Below are 16,214 nucleotides of genomic sequence, written 5' to 3'. Positions count from 1 at the left end.
GAAGACTGAGATTGATTTCCGATCGCTGACTGAGCATTTTCGGTTGTGGACTCGCTCTTCGTCGAGCGTTGACCGAAAAGCTTTCATTCGGATGCATTCTCTGAATTTAGTCAGTCGCTCGTCGGCAGTCTAACAAGTAAGTAGGACTGGAGGTGAGCCAAAACAGGATTTATGTTCGAAACCGACGACTCCGCGTTTTGGATATTTGTGTGTGTATCCAGTTCAGCGGTTCAATTGAATTCCGGATGAAAGACCCTCACCAGGCGATAATTGGAAATTTTTAAGCGAGTGCAGTGCCGCTTGTGATGCAATGGCTGTGAATTTTGTTGTGCTTGTGTTTTCCTTCGCTGCTTTCGCCCGCATTCTTTACATAATTTCCCTGCATTTCTTGCATCCGCGACATGCGCATTGCCGCCCACCGCCCCACTCAAGGTCGAACGAAAATACTGAAAAGCCAAGAAATCAAAGAGTCAACAAGTGTTTCTGTTTCGGCACAAGGTGCTACGCTCAGGATAATCTGTTCTATGCAGATTCCATTTCTAAATTCAGTTTTCGGATTTCTAACTAAATGTAATCAGCATATACTTAAATTCATGTTTAAAATGTACATCTGTCGTTTAATGTGATTTGATTTATAACTTTATAACTAATCGAGTGTATTTTACTTAAAATAGGGTACAATGTGGTCGCCGCGGGTTGTCCTCCTTTTCCTGGCCCTTGCCCTTAGCCAACCGGACGAGTTGGTGGAGGCCGCTGGTCCGCTGAAGGTGCTGGGTCTGTTTCCCCATCCCGGAGTCAGCCACTTCCACTTCTTCCACCCCATCATGAAAGGTCTGGCCGAGGCGGGACATGACGTGAGCGTGGTTTCCCACTTCCCGGACAAGCATCCGGTTGCCCACTACAAGGATTTCCCCCTCACCGGGATGGACAAGCTCACGAACAGTGTTGATCTCAAGGTAAGTGAAAAGGGGAATCCCAAGTACGTGCCGTAAACTATTGTCTGTGTTTAAACTAACCGATATGTTTGTATTTATTGTCTTTTGAAGAAATTTCTCCGAATAGTCTTAGATCAGAGATTTATTTATATGTACATATATTTATCTATTTATACCGACTATTCAGAGAACTAGAAATGATTTACTACGTGTTTTTTAAACAATTTTATACCTTTAGTTTTTTGAGAAGCGCACATTCTACAGTCACTTCCAGGAGTTCTTCCTGCTGCACGAGTGGGGCAAGCAGTCCTGCAACCTAACACTCCGTTCGGAAGCACTGCAGCAGATCCTCAGACGTCCGGGACGCTTCGATGTTATTATCATGGAGCAATTCAACACCGACTGCATGATGGGGGTGGCCCACCAGCTCCAGGCGCCGGTCATCGCCCTGAGCAGCTGTGTAATGATGCCCTGGCACTACGAGAGAATGGGAGCTCCTCTGATACCCTCCCACATCCCGGCGCTCTTTATGGCCCAGTCCCAGCACATGGACTTTGGCGGACGACTGGCCAATTGGTTTAGCACCCATGCCTTAAATTGGATGTACAAGTGAGTCTCATAACTTCTTTAAGAATTTCATGATTCATTCAAATCATGATTAATCGCAGATTACTATCGGTTCCCGCTGCCGATGCCATGGTTCAGTACAAATTTGGACACGACGTGCCTTCGGTGGGTGAGCTGGTGAAGAACACATCCATGTTCTTTGTAAACCAGCACTACTCGCTGTCAGGACCCAAGGTAACGCCGCCCAATGTCATCGAGCTGGGTGGGGTACACATCCAGAAATCGAAACCCCTGCCCGCTGATCTGCAGCGCATCTTGGACAATGCCGAGGAAGGAGTGGTCCTGATCAGTTGGGGGTCAATGATCCGGGCTAATTCCCTGTCGGCGGCGAAAAGAGATGGCATTATTCGCGCGGTGGCTCGATTGAAGCAGAAAGTTATCTGGAAATGGGAGAACGAAACCCTGCCTAATCAGCCACCCAACATGTACATTATGAAGTGGTTGCCACAACGCGATATCCTCTGTCATCCCAACGTCAAGGTGTTCATGTCCCACGGAGGACTCATGGGTAGTTCGGAGGCAGCTTACTGCGGAGTCCCAGTTGTAGCTACGCCCATGTATGGCGATCAGTTCGTCAATACAGCCGCCTTGGTCGAGCGAGGCATGGGCACTATCCTGAATTTCGAGGACATAGGGGAAAACACGGTGATGAGGGCACTGAAGAAGGCATTAGACAAGAAGTGAGGGCTCTATGCCATATTATTTTATAGCCGAAACTTAACGTTATTCGTTTTCAGGTTCCATGATGCTGCCAAGGTCGTCTCCCACTCGTTCCACCACCGCCCTCAGCAGGCCCTACATACAGCCATTTGGTGGGTGGAGCATGTGGCCCACACTGGCGGAGATCCTCTGCTGAAGCCCAGTGCCGTCGAGATGTCCCGATTCGTGTACTACTCCCTGGACGTGTATGCCGTGTTGGCCCTGGTCCTGGGCAGCATCATTGCCAGTTGGGTGTGGCTCCTTCGACTCTGCTGCGGATCCAGTGCCGCCCAGAAGTCTAAGAGGGACTAGCTCGGCTCTTTCGTGCACAGCTTCGTTTGTGGTCTATGTGATATTTTATATGTTCTGTGTAAGACATTTTTAATTCTAAAGACGCCTCCCCCACGGACTGTATCTAGATGTAATCCTAGTGACGCCAAATTAAATTAATGTTTGCTACGATTTGGTTTCTGAATGTTGTTCCTAGTACGGAAATGAAATCATAAAATGTTATAGTAATTTACTCTCTTTTCAGAAATGTTAATCATTTTAATGATGTCCAAATAAATTACTTAATATTATATAAATGGTAATGAACCATTTAGTAGAAAGAAAATAAAATTGTTTCTAATACGGATATATAATTAATATTTAAAATATTAATATACGGTTTTTTTAATATTTCCCTCTTTTTGAATGCTGTTCGTATCTGTACTGGTGTAAATGCTTGAAAATGTGTAGGTCAGAATTCCTGTTATGTTTTGAGATTATACTCAAATAAAGAGAGATATTTCTAATGAGTTACTCTTAGAAAGATTGAATTATGTATGTATGTATATATAAGTATATGTATGCTTTCGCCGCCTAATCGAGCTCTTTTTTACTCGTCGGTGTCAGTTGGTGCTCGCCTTTTGATTGTTCCGGGTCTATCTCCCCGTGTGAGCGAACGAGTTGATTATTATTTCTGTTTGCTAATTGTAAAACGAAAAATAGCCGCATTTGTTAAATTTAGAAGTGCATTCCACAGCATGTAACACTCATATCATCACGAAAATCGATTTTATAAGGGCTTGTCTCGCTGACTCAACTTGAACTTGACCCTTTCCCCTTGCTTTCCAGCAAAATGTGTTGTTGGAAGGCTTTCTGCCTGCTGGCGCTACTTTCTCTGGCCGTTTCCAGCGACTCCCTGCGAATTTTGGGTCTGTTTCCGCACCCGGCCATCAGTCACTTCAAGTTCTTTCACCCAATTATGCGTGGATTGGCCGAGGCCGGTCACAGTGTGGATGTCATCAGTCCCTTCGAGGACAAGGACCCTCCAAAGGGATACAAGGACCACCTGCTACCGCCCTCCACCTTGACAGACACTATCAACTTAGAGGTGGGTTGTAGAGTCATCCCAAAATAAGTGGGTCAATAAGTCGACGTAAAAGCAAGTAGTGTATATTAAGCATGCCATAACTGATGTGACAAGTGAGTGGTGGTGTTATTACTTTTCAAACGATATGAACTCTGAAAGGTGTTTCGTCACCCCCGACGTACTATTGATGTATTATATTTAGCTTTCGTCAGCGCTTATCTCAGTACGAGTATTACTTTGTAAGGAACTAATGTTTTCTCTCGATTTACCAGGACTTCGAACGGCCTTATCGCTTCCTATTTCACTATATCGAGTTCTTTATCCTGTACAACATGGGAAAAGAGGACTGCAATACCACACTGCACAGCAGAGCCCTAACTGAGATCCTAAAGAATCCTCCTGGCTACTACGATGTCATTTTACTGGAGCAATTCAATACTGACTGCGCGATGAGTGTGGCCCATGTGCTTCAAGCTCCGGTCATTGGAATGAGCAGCTGTGCCCTGATGCCATGGCACTACGAGCGATTTGGAGCCCCTCTGATCCCGTCATATATATCAGCATTGTTCCAGGGACAATCCCAGGAAATGTCCTTTGCGGGACGATTGGGCAACTGGATTACTGTGCACTCCCTCAATGTGCTGTACAAGTAAGTGGTCTATATACTCGTATAATTATAGGTTTTGACCATATCCAGACATTAATCTTTTTCAGACTATTTACAGTTCCCGCCGGAAATGCCTTGATTAGGCAAAGATTCGGTCCTAGAGTGCCGTCCACGGAGGACTTGGTCAAGAATACTTCTTTGATGCTGATCAACCAGCACTTTTCGCTCAGTGGACCAAAGCCACTGCCCCCGAACGTCATCGAAGTGGGTGGTGTGCACATAGCTCCACCCAAAACACTGCCTTCCGATCTTCAGAAAATACTGGATAACGCATCCAAAGGAGTCATTCTAATTAGCTGGGGCTCTCAGCTGAAAGCCAGTTCCCTTCCCGCTGCCCGGCGAGAAGGAATCGTTAGAGCGATTGGAAGATTGGAGCAGGAGGTCATCTGGAAGTATGAAAATGACACGCTGCCCAATAAACCACCAAATCTCCATATCAGGAAGTGGCTGCCTCAGCGAGACATCCTAGCTCATCCAAATCTAAAGGTATTTATGTCCCACGGTGGCCTGATGGGCACCACGGAGGCGGTGGCCAGTGCTGTACCCATTGTGGGTGTCCCAATTTACGGAGACCAATCGCTCAATATTGCCGCACTGGTGCAGCGGGGAATGGCCCTGCAACTAGAACTTAAGAAACTAGATGAGAATACTGTCTACGAAGCGTTGACGAAGGCACTGGACCCGTCTTTCAAAGCAAGAGCCAAGGAGGTGGCCTCTGCGTACAACAACCGCATCCAGGCTCCCTTGGAGACGGCCATTTGGTGGGTGGAACATGTGGCGGAGACGAAGGGAGCTCCTCTGACCCAACCCAGCGCCGTGCATCTACCCCGCTTTGTTTATTACTCCTTGGACGTATACTTGGTGGTGGCCCTAACCCTGCTACTACCTGTGATCATGCTCTTGGGATTAATTCGAATGTGCAAGAGAAGAGAGCCCAAGGGTGACCACAAGCTGAAGCGCAAATAACCCACTCAATAGATTACTGTTTTGGTCTTCAAGGATTATTTTCGGTTTTAAAATATGAAATGAACTATTGATATTTCTTAAAATATTTCTAACCATTGCTTAGGCAATCTTAAATAAATATATGTGATATATTATCAGATATTAAAATACATTTTACCAGAACACAAACCCACACCTCTGTGAAGCTTAAAAACCCTATTAAGATTTATATAAAACAGTTCACTTTTAATAAAATATATACAAAATCAAGATCCCATCCCTTACAATTTTGCCTTATTGGCACCCGGAAAACCCAGACGATACAGAGTAACCACTACAGCTCCTCCCAGTCCCAGATTGTGCTGCAGAGCCAACTGGGCATTGGGCACCTGGCGCTTCTCAGCTAATCCACGGAGCTGCCAGCAGAGCTCAGCACATTGAGCCAGACCCGTGGCGCCCAGAGGATGGCCCTTCGAGATCAGGCCACCACTTGGGTTGACCACGAACTTGCCACCGTAGGTGTTGTCTCCAGCGTCGATAAACTCGCCGGCCTTGCCCTCTCCACACAAGCCAAGTGCCTCATACGTGACCAACTCGTTGGCCGAGAAGCAATCGTGCAGCTCCACCACCTGGACATCCTGAGGCTTGTACCCACTCTTGGCGAACAGACGCTGGGTGGCCAGACGAGTCATGTCGGTTCCAGCAATCTTCATCAAGCTCTTGTCGGCGAAGGTGGACGCCGGGTCGCTGGCCATCTCCATGCCCACAATCTCCACAGCCTGCTTTTCCAATCCGTGGCGACGCACGAAAGCCTCGGAGGCGAGAATGGCAGCTCCAGATCCATCGGAAGTGGGACAGCACTGCAGCTTTGTGAGCACTCCCTCCACAACCTGGGGCGACTTCATAATCTGCTCCAGAGTGTATTCATCGCGGAACTGCGAGTAGCTAAAAGCAACAAATGGGAACAGATAAAGCGACATGTGTGAGGATCAGCTGCATGCAATACAGCCATAGGAGTGGATGATGGTCTATGGTCTACTTATTTCTCTGTTTTTACCGATAAGATAAGCGCACGCGTAAGGTGAACTTTCGACTAAACTTACGGATTATTGACGGAGTGCTTGTGGTTCTTCCAAGCGATCTTGCCGAAGTGCTCTGGCTTAGTGCCATACTTCTGCATGTGTTCCTTGCCGGCATTGCCGAAGATCTGGGCAGCCATGGGTCCAGCTCCGATCTCGGTCAGCTCACCCATCTCGGTGATGTGGCGCTCCATGGGATTGGCGCGATCAAAGTACTATCCGAGAATGAAATAATGTATCAATATTAGGTTTAGTAAGGACTCCGCTCTTGTACCTTTGAGGACAGGGAACCACGCTCCATCTTTTCGAATCCTAGAGCTAAGACGCAGTCAGAGTTTCCGCTCTCCACGATCTGCTTGGCTAAATACAGGGCACTCGATCCCGTGGAGCAGTTGTTGTTGACGTTATAGACAGGAATACCGGTCATTCCCACCTCGTAGATGGCGCGCTGTCCGCAGGTGGAGTCTCCGTAAACGTACCCGGCCACAGCCTGCTGCACTTCCTCGAACTTGATGCCTGCATCCTGGAGAGCTTTCGTAATGGCTTCTTTGGCGAAGTCCGGATAACAAACATCTGCTCGGCGACCGGGCTTCTCAAACTGCAAGAAATTTAAAGATGATCGGATAGATTTCAATAGCCCAAGGCGGCACAAAGGTCAATCTTTCGCGGACGAACCTTGGTCATGCCCACTCCGATAACGTAAACTCTGGTCTTGGTCATTTTTCGGCTGTTTGCACTCTGCGGGATCACGGATCGGACTTTCTGTATCGACTGAGGTGGATCAATAGGTTGCGGACTTATATACGATAGATATGATAAGACCAGCTCTGTCGGATCAGCTTGTTTCCCGTTAAATTTATTGTACACTTTGTATGCAGTTCAATAACTTGAAACCCATGTATACCACATCGTCCAGATTCCCATCTAGAATCTGGAACTTTAAGAAAGTATGTCTATATATAAAAACTTTTATTGTTTGTTTATTAATTTAAATCCGCTAAAAATAAATAACTCATCACTATCAACAGGGCAACCAGCTAAGATACCATTTTTAAATAATTTTCAATGCTTTCAAAACTGTGGACTGATAGGATAACTCCAGCCATGTTAAAAAAGGAACTGATTTACATATACATATTAATGACACTTTTATTGTGTTTTTATGGATTATCCGATTTCTTTTAATTAATCATTATTAAGTCCGAAATACATTTTACAATATGTAAAAAACAGTTTTATTTTTCCAGGGCTGCACATTATTTCAGGAAGGGTGCGCAACTTGAAATGTAGCCGCTCAATATTCAAACGAAACCTGGTCACCCTGTGCATTTCGGTATCGATAACCCGATAGGTTCAGTCGGATAAAGGCTTAAGCCTCCTAATATCGCCAACAATCGCCTTTCATACTAACATTTAGTTAATTGCTCTCAAGCACTAGTTGCGGTATTACGTGTTTTACTTACGATTCTGCAGTTGCAAAATGTCGAAGACCCGTGTGTACGTTGTCGGTGTGGGCATGACCAAGGTGTGTGTTCGAAACACTATATATCTGAGGAAAAAACAATAAAACAAAAGAAAGTATTCAAAGAGCGGCTTCGTCGGCCTGCAATTAGCTTTTATATTGAGCAATCTTAAGCAATTGACGGACTTTGAACTGCGCTGCACTGAGTACGCTAATCTGCTCTCGAATGTTTGTGGCTCCATGCTATTATCATAAATATAATTATTATAACGACTATCAGAATCGATCTTTTGCCCCCTGAAGTGGCACGATTAGAATTTTAATACTTTTTGCTGCCCATTTAAATCTCTGAGAATCTGGTATCAATCACTCCTTTTTCTGGTTCCCTCTGCAGTTTGAGAAGCCCGGTCGCCGAGCTGATGTATGCTACCCGGATTTTGCCAGGGAGGCGATCACAAAAGCTCTACAGGATGCGGGCATCAAGTACGAGGAAGTGCAGCAGGCGGTGGCCGGCTACGTTTACGGAGACTCCACCTGCGGACAGCGGGCCATCTACGAGGTGGGAATGACCGGTATTCCTGTCTATAACGTCAACAACAATTGCTCCACGGGATCGAGTGCCCTCTATTTGGCCAAACAGATCGTCGAGAGCGGAAACGCAGATTGCGTCCTAGCTTTGGGATTCGAAAAGATGGAGCGTGGATCCCTGTCCTCAAAGGTACATGAATGCAGTTCTTGCAAAACCTTATATTGATGCATTATTTCATTCTCGAAAAGTACTTTGATCGCGCCAATCCCATGGAGCGCCACATCACCGAGATGGGTGAGCTGACCGAGATCGGAGCTGGTCCCATGGCTGCCCAGATCTTCGGCAATGCCGGCAAGGAACACATGAAGAAGTATGGCACTAAGCCCGAGCACTTCGGCAAGATCGCTTGGAAGAACCACAAGCACTCCGTCAATAATCCGTAAGTGGTAACTATAATCATTGCAGTACTGTCTTATCTAATCTTGGGCCATATTTAATCCGCTTAGCTACTCGCAGTTCCGCGATGAATACACTCTGGAGCAGATTATGAAGTCGCCCCAGGTTGTGGAGGGAGTGCTCACAAAGCTGCAGTGCTGTCCCACTTCCGATGGATCTGGAGCTGCCATTCTCGCCTCCGAGGCTTTCGTGCGTCGCCACGGATTGGAAAAGCAGGCTGTGGAGATTGTGGGCATGGAGATGGCCAGCGACCCGGCGTCCACCTTCGCCGACAAGAGCTTGATGAAGATTGCTGGAACCGACATGACTCGTCTGGCCACCCAGCGTCTGTTCGCCAAGAGTGGGTACAAGCCCCAGGATGTCCAGGTGGTGGAGCTGCACGATTGCTTCTCGGCCAACGAGTTGGTCACGTATGAGGCACTTGGCTTGTGTGGAGAGGGCAAGGCCGGCGAGTTTATCGACGCTGGAGACAACACCTACGGTGGCAAGTTCGTGGTCAACCCAAGTGGTGGCCTGATCTCGAAGGGCCATCCTCTGGGCGCCACGGGTCTGGCTCAATGTGCTGAGCTCTGCTGGCAGCTCCGTGGATTGGCTGAGAAGCGCCAGGTGCCCAATGCCCAGTTGGCTCTGCAGCACAATCTGGGACTGGGAGGAGCTGTAGTGGTTGCTCTGTATCGTCTTGGCTTCCCAGCTGCCAACAGCGTGGTTCGCAATCTGACCGCTGCCGGCAAGGCTGCTACCAGTGAGGATGGTTTTAAAGTGGCACCCCTACTGAAACTATTGGAGCAGGCCATGCAGGAGGATAAGGACAATCTGATAGAAAAAGTGCGCGCCATTTATGGCTTTAAGGTTAACAACGGACCCAATGGCCAGACCGGATTTTGGGTAATTGATGCCAAGCAGGGCAAGGGAAAGATCATCTTTAATGGAACACGTAAGCACATTTTACTCTTATAGAGCAAAGTACACGATACTAAGTGTTTGGTTTTCTACTGCAGAAAAATGTGATGTTACCTTTATCATAAGCGACGATGATGTGTTTGAGCTGCTGACAGGAAAGCTGCCACCCCAAAAGGCCTTTTTCCAGGGCAAGATCAAGATCCAGGGCAACATGGGATTTGCCATGAAACTGATGGACCTGCAGCGATCCGCCCAAGGAAGGATCGAGGAGCTGCGCTCCAAGCTATAGGCTCGTCTTCTTGTGCAATGCAACACCTTGGTGGCTTTGGATCTGTTAAACCTAATTATATGAATATATCCAGCATACGCTTTTTATACGACTTTTGTATTATATCTGTAGAGATTAAACTGTTATTTTCGCAATCGAAAGATTAAATTATTTTATTGGGTTTTCTAAATACCAATCAAGTCAAAAACATGTTCTAATTTTGTACGATCCGAATCTTTATTGTTTCTTCAACGTGTAAGCTGGCTTAATTCTATTTATATATGGTATATATATAGTATAATTATCAATGTGTGTATTGTTCTACGCACTTTTAAAACACTTTTCAAAAAAGTTGTTGAGAAGGAAATCAAACTGGGACCTTTAAATTTATGGTTTTAAGGAGAACGAGTGTCTCTGGCCAATATGTGCATGCCATTTAAATATACACACTATAACAGCTAAGTGTACCAGCCTGCATTAAAAAACTTTCAATTGTTGTTTCTAAAAAGTGCTTGCGTTGTGGTTGGTGGTGTAAATAAATAAAAAACTACAATTCTATCAAGTGTCGCATTTTGAGCTTATGAATCTATGTTTCGTTATCAAATATAAGGGTGTTTGTATGTGAAGTTTAGGACTACTACATGTAAGCTTTTGGCTATATACAAAGGAAGATCTCTGGGCACTGGATGAGATTTTACGCAGTTAACACAAAACTGTGGTTGCTTGTATCGAACAACACTGAATAACAATTCTCATAAAACTGGTATAGCTACACCCATACAGAATGTGTAACCTGATATACGGAAGTTTTGCCCACCACTAAAAAACTATATAATTGTATGTAAGTGGTAAAATCCCTTTCAGAGTTGAGATCTTCCTTTAAAGGATTCAGTTACTCGAATTCCGTTAAACGAAATTCCGAGTGCTTTTAAATTTACAAAATATATAGTTTCACATAAAGTCCAAATAGGAGCCTCTACTTTCGCCCTCCTTCCTTTTCTTCTCCCAATTTCAAAAGCTATTATTGGAACCGGCGTATGAAGAAAGCGAACTATTCGTTGTTGCCGAGGATGTCGATGATGAGGAGTTGCTATTGGGGCCACTTCCCGCTGGCTTGTCCATGCTAGCTATGATGGATCCCAACAAATCAGGTCTCTTCGTCGTGCCTTTCGCCATGGAGACGCGATTTCCCGAAGCGGAGCCTGCGATAATGATCTTGTGGGAGGGTAAATTAATGGTTTTGTAGGTGGGTTTCAACGGAGAAACTGCGGCTGATATGGGCATTGTGATACCACTGCTTTTGGTGCTCGGAGGAGGCGGTGGCGGTGGTGGTGCAGTGGCCCGTGATGGTGGCAATGGCGGCAAGGGTGGCAAAACCACTGACATTCTGGTTAGAGGCGTTAAAGAGCCCGGAAGAACCACTTTTACAATTTGACTTGGTGGCGGAGGAGGTGGTGCAGCTACAATTGGTACTGGTGGATGGATAAAAGATTTTGGTATGGGCGCAGAAGGCAGACTGGAGTGAGCACTTATAAGTGGTGAAGAAGTATTAGGCAATAGTGTAGAAACAACAGCTGGGGCTGGTTCTTTTGGAATCGGTATATCCATCTCTACAATCTCCTCGGTACACACTTCAGAGACCTCCTCTTCGTGATCAACGATTAATTGTGGTGTGCTCTCCACAATAAGCTCGTTACCCACATCTTCAACCGGATCCGGAGGCGGCGGCGGTGGTGGCGCTGTTGCTGACAGAGCTGTATTGGAGGTACTGATATCACTTTTGCTGTCCGAAACGATCTTCACTTCTATCTTGATCTCGGGCTCCTTTTGATTTAGACGATGGATGAAAGGCGTCTGAGGCACAAGTGGCGGAGGCAGTCCTGACAGGATAGATGGCGCAGCTACAGGAAGAGTGCAGATAGGTGGTGCAGAAGAGGGTGTGGCTATAGATTTCAGTGTAGGTGCTGCTGTAGCAACAATTGTAGGATTTGAAGCATTGGGAGCTGTGTCATTGTTTAACCTGGGAATTTTGGCGGGCGATGGCTCACTCAAAGAGCTCTTTGCTGGCGTTGCATGTTTTTTTGGAGTTTCGATTTTCTTTTCTTTTTCCTTTTCCTTTTGTTTGCTTCTTTCCTTTTCCTTGTCTCTATCCTTCTCCCTAGACTTTTCCTTCTCCTTCTCCTTTTTGAGCTTCTCCTTCTCAGGAGTTTCAACTACCGCCGCTTTGGTGAGCTTATATTTGTGCTCCAGAACCATTTTCCGCATATCGATCTTGGAATCATCCTTGCTGGTCTTTTTTTTGGGTGTGCTAGCCCCACTAGTGCCGCTCTGACTGCTGCTGTTGCTGTTGGTTTCCTGACTTTGGCCCGGCGACGAACTTCCTGCAGCTGGCTGCTCGTCTATGCTGCTCTCACTAGATCGCCGCTCCTTGCCGTCGAGGTCAATTAGTTTCTTCTTAGTCCTGCCATCATGTGCCCTCTTCGATGGCGTCTTTTTGCCGCATTCGTCGTGGCTAATTGGGTTTGGCAGGATCGTTTGCTTTTCCTTGTAGTGAGGCGTTTCGGCCAGCACAGGGTTATTTTTCTCGTTAATCACCTCCTGGCCGGGATAATACTGTCGCAATCGCAGGTGCCAAGCTTCGGAATTGAGAATTTTGATTTAAAAGAACGATTCAAAATATAATAATTGCATTCAATCTCTTACCTACGCTCGTAACCGCCGTCACTGTGCGAAACTGGTGAATTATGTTGCGGGGTAAGAAGTATATGTCATTGTCGCACAGCTGAATACGGGCGTATCTGACGCCCTCGCGGCGTAGCTGGTTAAGTTTGGCGTCCTCGATCCACTGTACGCACTGTGAAATTGGCGGCTCGTGCAGGTCCAGCTGCAGCATTTCCACCATTGTGTTGAAGTCCTGGGCGGCAAAAGCGACCACGTCTTTGGTGATGCGGTTCTGCGAGTCAGTTTGTCCACAGTGTACGGCCTTTAGTATGCCTGCAGAACGGGTAATGAAAACATAGAGCCGATTAGTCGATTTCAGAGTCAACATATGAATGCGATGCAGCTCACCAACTGCTGCGGTGGTGATGCGTTCGTGGCCATGGCCTACGTGATCCGCATGCGCCTTGGTCCGATCCTCGATCATCGTCTCTCGGGCCTCCGACAAACGGGGCAAATATTGAAGGTTTCTCAACTCATTAATACGAGTTCTGCATTTAAATTGTGTAAGTTAGTGATTTTTAAGAATACTTTTCCAAATGCAACTAACCTCTGCCTTTTGAGTGGAGTCTTGCTGTTTAACTCTGCTGTGGGGACCAACTGCTCACCAGCTCGGATCCAGAGGATTGGACCGTCGTTCGACTGACGAGGATCCGTTTGGAGTATGGAATTACAAGCCCAAGGCATGGTCTACGACAAGAGAATTACATTAGGCAAGTGTTTTTTGCATTTAGCATTAGGTAGGTTTACCTTTCGTAAAAATGGATTCATTTCAATACGACCCAAAAGGTCTGGGAAGTATCCGCCCACCTCTTCGTGCACTTTGCCAACCAGACTGATCTGATGCAGTGGTCCGTATCGAAAGGTTCCTTGGCAATAGTTTCGAACCACCTAAAGGTGAGATATGAGCCAAATTTGTAACATATTTTTCTTGCCAACATGCCATGTATATTGATTTACCTGCTCGTTGTATTGCGACATCGTACAGGTCTCGATGTCGGAATTTCGTCCGAGAACTCCCGCCTTTACCGTCAGCGTTGAGTAGTTCTCGGCCATGTGCTCGAGGAGATCGGGTAAATATCTCGCCGCATCGTGGACAATACCCATTACGTGGTGGGCATACCCTTGTTCATCCTCGGCAAAGCACACCTCAAAGAACTCATCCACTAGCTCCTCCATTTCCTCTGGCGACAATCCGTCGATTTCATGCTGGTACAGGTGAACAATAGAGGCCCCGCCATTTGGATATTGCTCCACCTGAAAGTAGCAGCCGTACTTTAGGTTCTCCAAGCCAGCCGGCGGTTTCCGGTTGGGCCTCGGCGGCAGGCTCTGAACAGTTTGCCAAGGTCCAGTTGCTGGTGCATGCTGCAAGCACTGAACGCCCACGCTGGTTCGTCGAATTTTGGAGCGCTTGTAGCACTTGGAGCACTCCCGAGATGAAGATGAGGAGTGGCGAGAAGATGACGACGAGGAACTCTTGTGATGGTTGCTGGAGGATGAAGAGGACGAAGACGATAAGTAGGATTTGCGGCTGCTGCTACTTTGGCTGGAGGAATGATTGCTGGCCGTGGAGTTCGATCCCGAACTGGTTTTCGGTGCCGGTGAAGGCATTAGCTTGGAATTTGACCCCTTGTCTCCAAAATGTAGCTGTCTGGAAACCTCATCTCGGGTTTTCGCTATCGCCTCGCCATTTACTAGAGGTTTGTTTGGCTTCTCCGTCGATTCCGTTTTGATTTCCGCTTCAGTTTTTATGAGGTTACTAAGTACTAGTGATGGTTCTGTTTCCCCTTCTAGTTTGGTTTCTACTGGTTCTTTTTTGAAGACCTCCTCCACCTTAACCTGCTGCTCGAGAGCAGCAACCACCGCCTGAGGCAAAAGAGGATCTGCCCCCGGATCCTTCGACTTGGAGGAGCTGTTCTGACTGCTCCGGCTGCTGTCAGAACTTCTCCGTCGATGCGAGTGCGAGGATGTGCTGGACGACGAGGAAGGAATCTGAAAAATATAAATTTGTAGTGCTTTCTTATTTGTGCTTTGATGGACAGCTGTACAATCTTGTTGAGGCTGCTACTGTTTACTTAGCACTATGTACACTGTGAAAATATATTATAAGCATGTAGTACATCAAATATGAAAGGTTCTGAGAATTTTGACTCGTTGTATTCAAGATCACGTCTCTTGCTATCAGCGATTTATTTGTAGTAATATGAGTATGTGGGTGGTAATACCACGACAATACTTTTATTCGCAACTGCCCAAGTTTCACTGGAATTTGACTTTACTTTTTAAAGTAAAGAATGCTTCCGTTTCCGTTTGCTTTTCGCACTTTCGGAACCGTTCCTGGACTTACCTTCTCCCGATCGCGCTCCCTTTCGCGTTCTCGTTCCCGGTCCCGGTCCCTATCACTACGGTGATACTTCTTCTCCTTGCTTCGCGATGAGCTGGACTTGTGGTCGGTCTCCTTGGAGGGTTTGGAGCTGCTCTCGCGATTCCTGTCGCGCTCCCGCTCCTTGTCCCGCTCCCTCTCCTTGTCCTTGTCCCGATCCTTGCTGCTGCTGCTGTGGTTGCTGCTGCGCCGATTCTTGTCCTCAGCCCGCTCCTTATCTCTCTTCTTCCTTTTGTGGCTGCGCTCTTCTGCAGGCGGCGTTGGCGAGTGGGTGGGTGTGCAAATCACATTAGTTGACATTGGATTTGTGCTCTGCGATTTTCGCTTTACTTTACCTGTCTTCTCGTCCGAACTTGTGCTTGTTTTTGTTGTCTCTGCCGAGGCGGTTGTTGTTGCAGTTGTTGCTGTGGTTGTTGTCGCCGTGGGTGCCTCTGCAGTTGTTTTTGCCGCCGATGATGCTGCTGCCTGTTCCTCTTCAGCTGCTGCCAGCATTGTAATTGCATTTGTTGTTGGGGTATTTGCGTTCCCATCGCCTGACTGCAGTTGTTGTTGCTGCTGTGTGGGTAAAGAGTTGCCGTTTGTAGTTGTTGCTGTCGCTGGTTCCCCTGTTGTATTTGTTGTTGTTGCTCCGCCCTCTGCGCTTGTAGTTGTTGGATTGGCATTTCCGCGGGCATTTGCGTTGTTGTTTTCCACTGCCGCCCCGTTGCTTACGCCCTGCTCGGGCGCCTCCCGCTGCTCGGAAGCTGCGCCCGCTCCTTCCAGGGGCTTCTCCTCCGGTTTTCGTGCATTTTCCGGGGATTCCTTGCCGCCGTTGGCCAATTCTACGTTATTTTCGCCACCTCGAGTATTCTCCATGTGTTCGTGTGTGTAGTGGCACACACACGCGCGTAGGGGTGTGTGTGCGTGTGTTGCCCTACGCCTGTATTGAATATCGATCAGTCGGCCGTCTACGTGACGCCTCTCAGCTAGCCGTGTCTTTTATCTTACGCTCCGTTTGCAATTCACCCGCGCCCTCTTCCACGGGATTTTCATGCGACTGGCAGAATTTCCGCAGCGGCGTTTTCAGCGATTCGCGAATAGTTTTTTTTGTTCTAGAAGCCGTCGCGCACTGTCGTTTTTCAACTCTACTCTTCAGATGTAGAGCGTTTATAAACACTGGTCTATAAACAGAGCTGTGTTAAGCGCCACC

General features: G+C 47.1%; 5 protein-coding genes across 7 annotated transcripts; 3 read left to right on the top strand and 2 right to left on the bottom strand.

The window, feature by feature from the left end:
- Positions 1-95: 95 nt before the first annotated feature.
- LOC122615228 (UDP-glycosyltransferase UGT5) lies at positions 96-2,889 on the top strand. The gene is made up of 5 exons (XM_043790186.1): positions 96-136; positions 675-956; positions 1,174-1,544; positions 1,604-2,242; positions 2,300-2,889. Exons 2-5 carry the CDS (start codon positions 681-683, stop codon positions 2,571-2,573), a joined length of 1,560 nt encoding a protein of 519 aa, XP_043646121.1. The 5' UTR covers positions 96-136; positions 675-680; the 3' UTR covers positions 2,574-2,889.
- A 263-nt stretch (positions 2,890-3,152) lies between these two features.
- Positions 3,153-5,500, top strand: LOC122615177 (UDP-glycosyltransferase UGT5). The gene is made up of 4 exons (XM_043790113.1): positions 3,153-3,199; positions 3,381-3,639; positions 3,891-4,267; positions 4,333-5,500. Exons 2-4 carry the CDS (start codon positions 3,385-3,387, stop codon positions 5,249-5,251), a joined length of 1,551 nt encoding a protein of 516 aa, XP_043646048.1. The 5' UTR covers positions 3,153-3,199; positions 3,381-3,384; the 3' UTR covers positions 5,252-5,500.
- LOC122615178 (sterol carrier protein 2) lies at positions 5,450-7,141 on the bottom strand. The gene is made up of 4 exons (XM_043790114.1): positions 6,985-7,141; positions 6,584-6,907; positions 6,334-6,524; positions 5,450-6,175 (listed from the first exon to the last, which is right to left on the bottom strand). Exons 1-4 carry the CDS (start codon positions 7,027-7,029, stop codon positions 5,512-5,514), a joined length of 1,224 nt encoding a protein of 407 aa, XP_043646049.1. The 5' UTR covers positions 7,030-7,141; the 3' UTR covers positions 5,450-5,511.
- A 533-nt stretch (positions 7,142-7,674) lies between these two features.
- Positions 7,675-10,085, top strand: LOC122614920 (sterol carrier protein 2). The gene is made up of 5 exons (XM_043789668.1): positions 7,675-7,834; positions 8,166-8,489; positions 8,549-8,739; positions 8,807-9,690; positions 9,755-10,085. Exons 1-5 carry the CDS (start codon positions 7,790-7,792, stop codon positions 9,943-9,945), a joined length of 1,635 nt encoding a protein of 544 aa, XP_043645603.1. The 5' UTR covers positions 7,675-7,789; the 3' UTR covers positions 9,946-10,085.
- Positions 10,086-10,212: 127 nt separating this feature from the next.
- LOC122614918 lies at positions 10,213-16,153 on the bottom strand. Of its 3 annotated transcripts, none has more exons than XM_043789665.1 (8): positions 16,013-16,153; positions 14,990-15,944; positions 13,603-14,634; positions 13,393-13,533; positions 13,193-13,332; positions 12,994-13,133; positions 12,628-12,918; positions 10,213-12,560 (listed from the first exon to the last, which is right to left on the bottom strand). In XM_043789665.1, exons 2-8 carry the CDS (start codon positions 15,878-15,880, stop codon positions 10,936-10,938), a joined length of 4,260 nt encoding a protein of 1,419 aa, XP_043645600.1. In that variant the 5' UTR covers positions 15,881-15,944; positions 16,013-16,153; the 3' UTR covers positions 10,213-10,935. The 3 variants fall into 3 exon arrangements, with proteins under 3 accessions (XP_043645600.1, XP_043645601.1, XP_043645599.1); XM_043789666.1 differs by having other exon boundaries at positions 14,990-15,273; positions 15,361-16,147; XM_043789664.1 differs by having other exon boundaries at positions 14,990-16,149.
- Positions 16,154-16,214: the final 61 nt, after the last annotated feature.

Source organism: Drosophila teissieri, chromosome 2R (genome assembly GCF_016746235.2).
Source record: "Drosophila teissieri strain GT53w chromosome 2R, Prin_Dtei_1.1, whole genome shotgun sequence".
NCBI lineage: Eukaryota > Metazoa > Arthropoda > Insecta > Diptera > Drosophilidae > Drosophila > Drosophila teissieri.
Note: the sequence above shows the minus strand (reverse complement) of the source record. Positions and strands in the feature narration are given on the sequence as shown.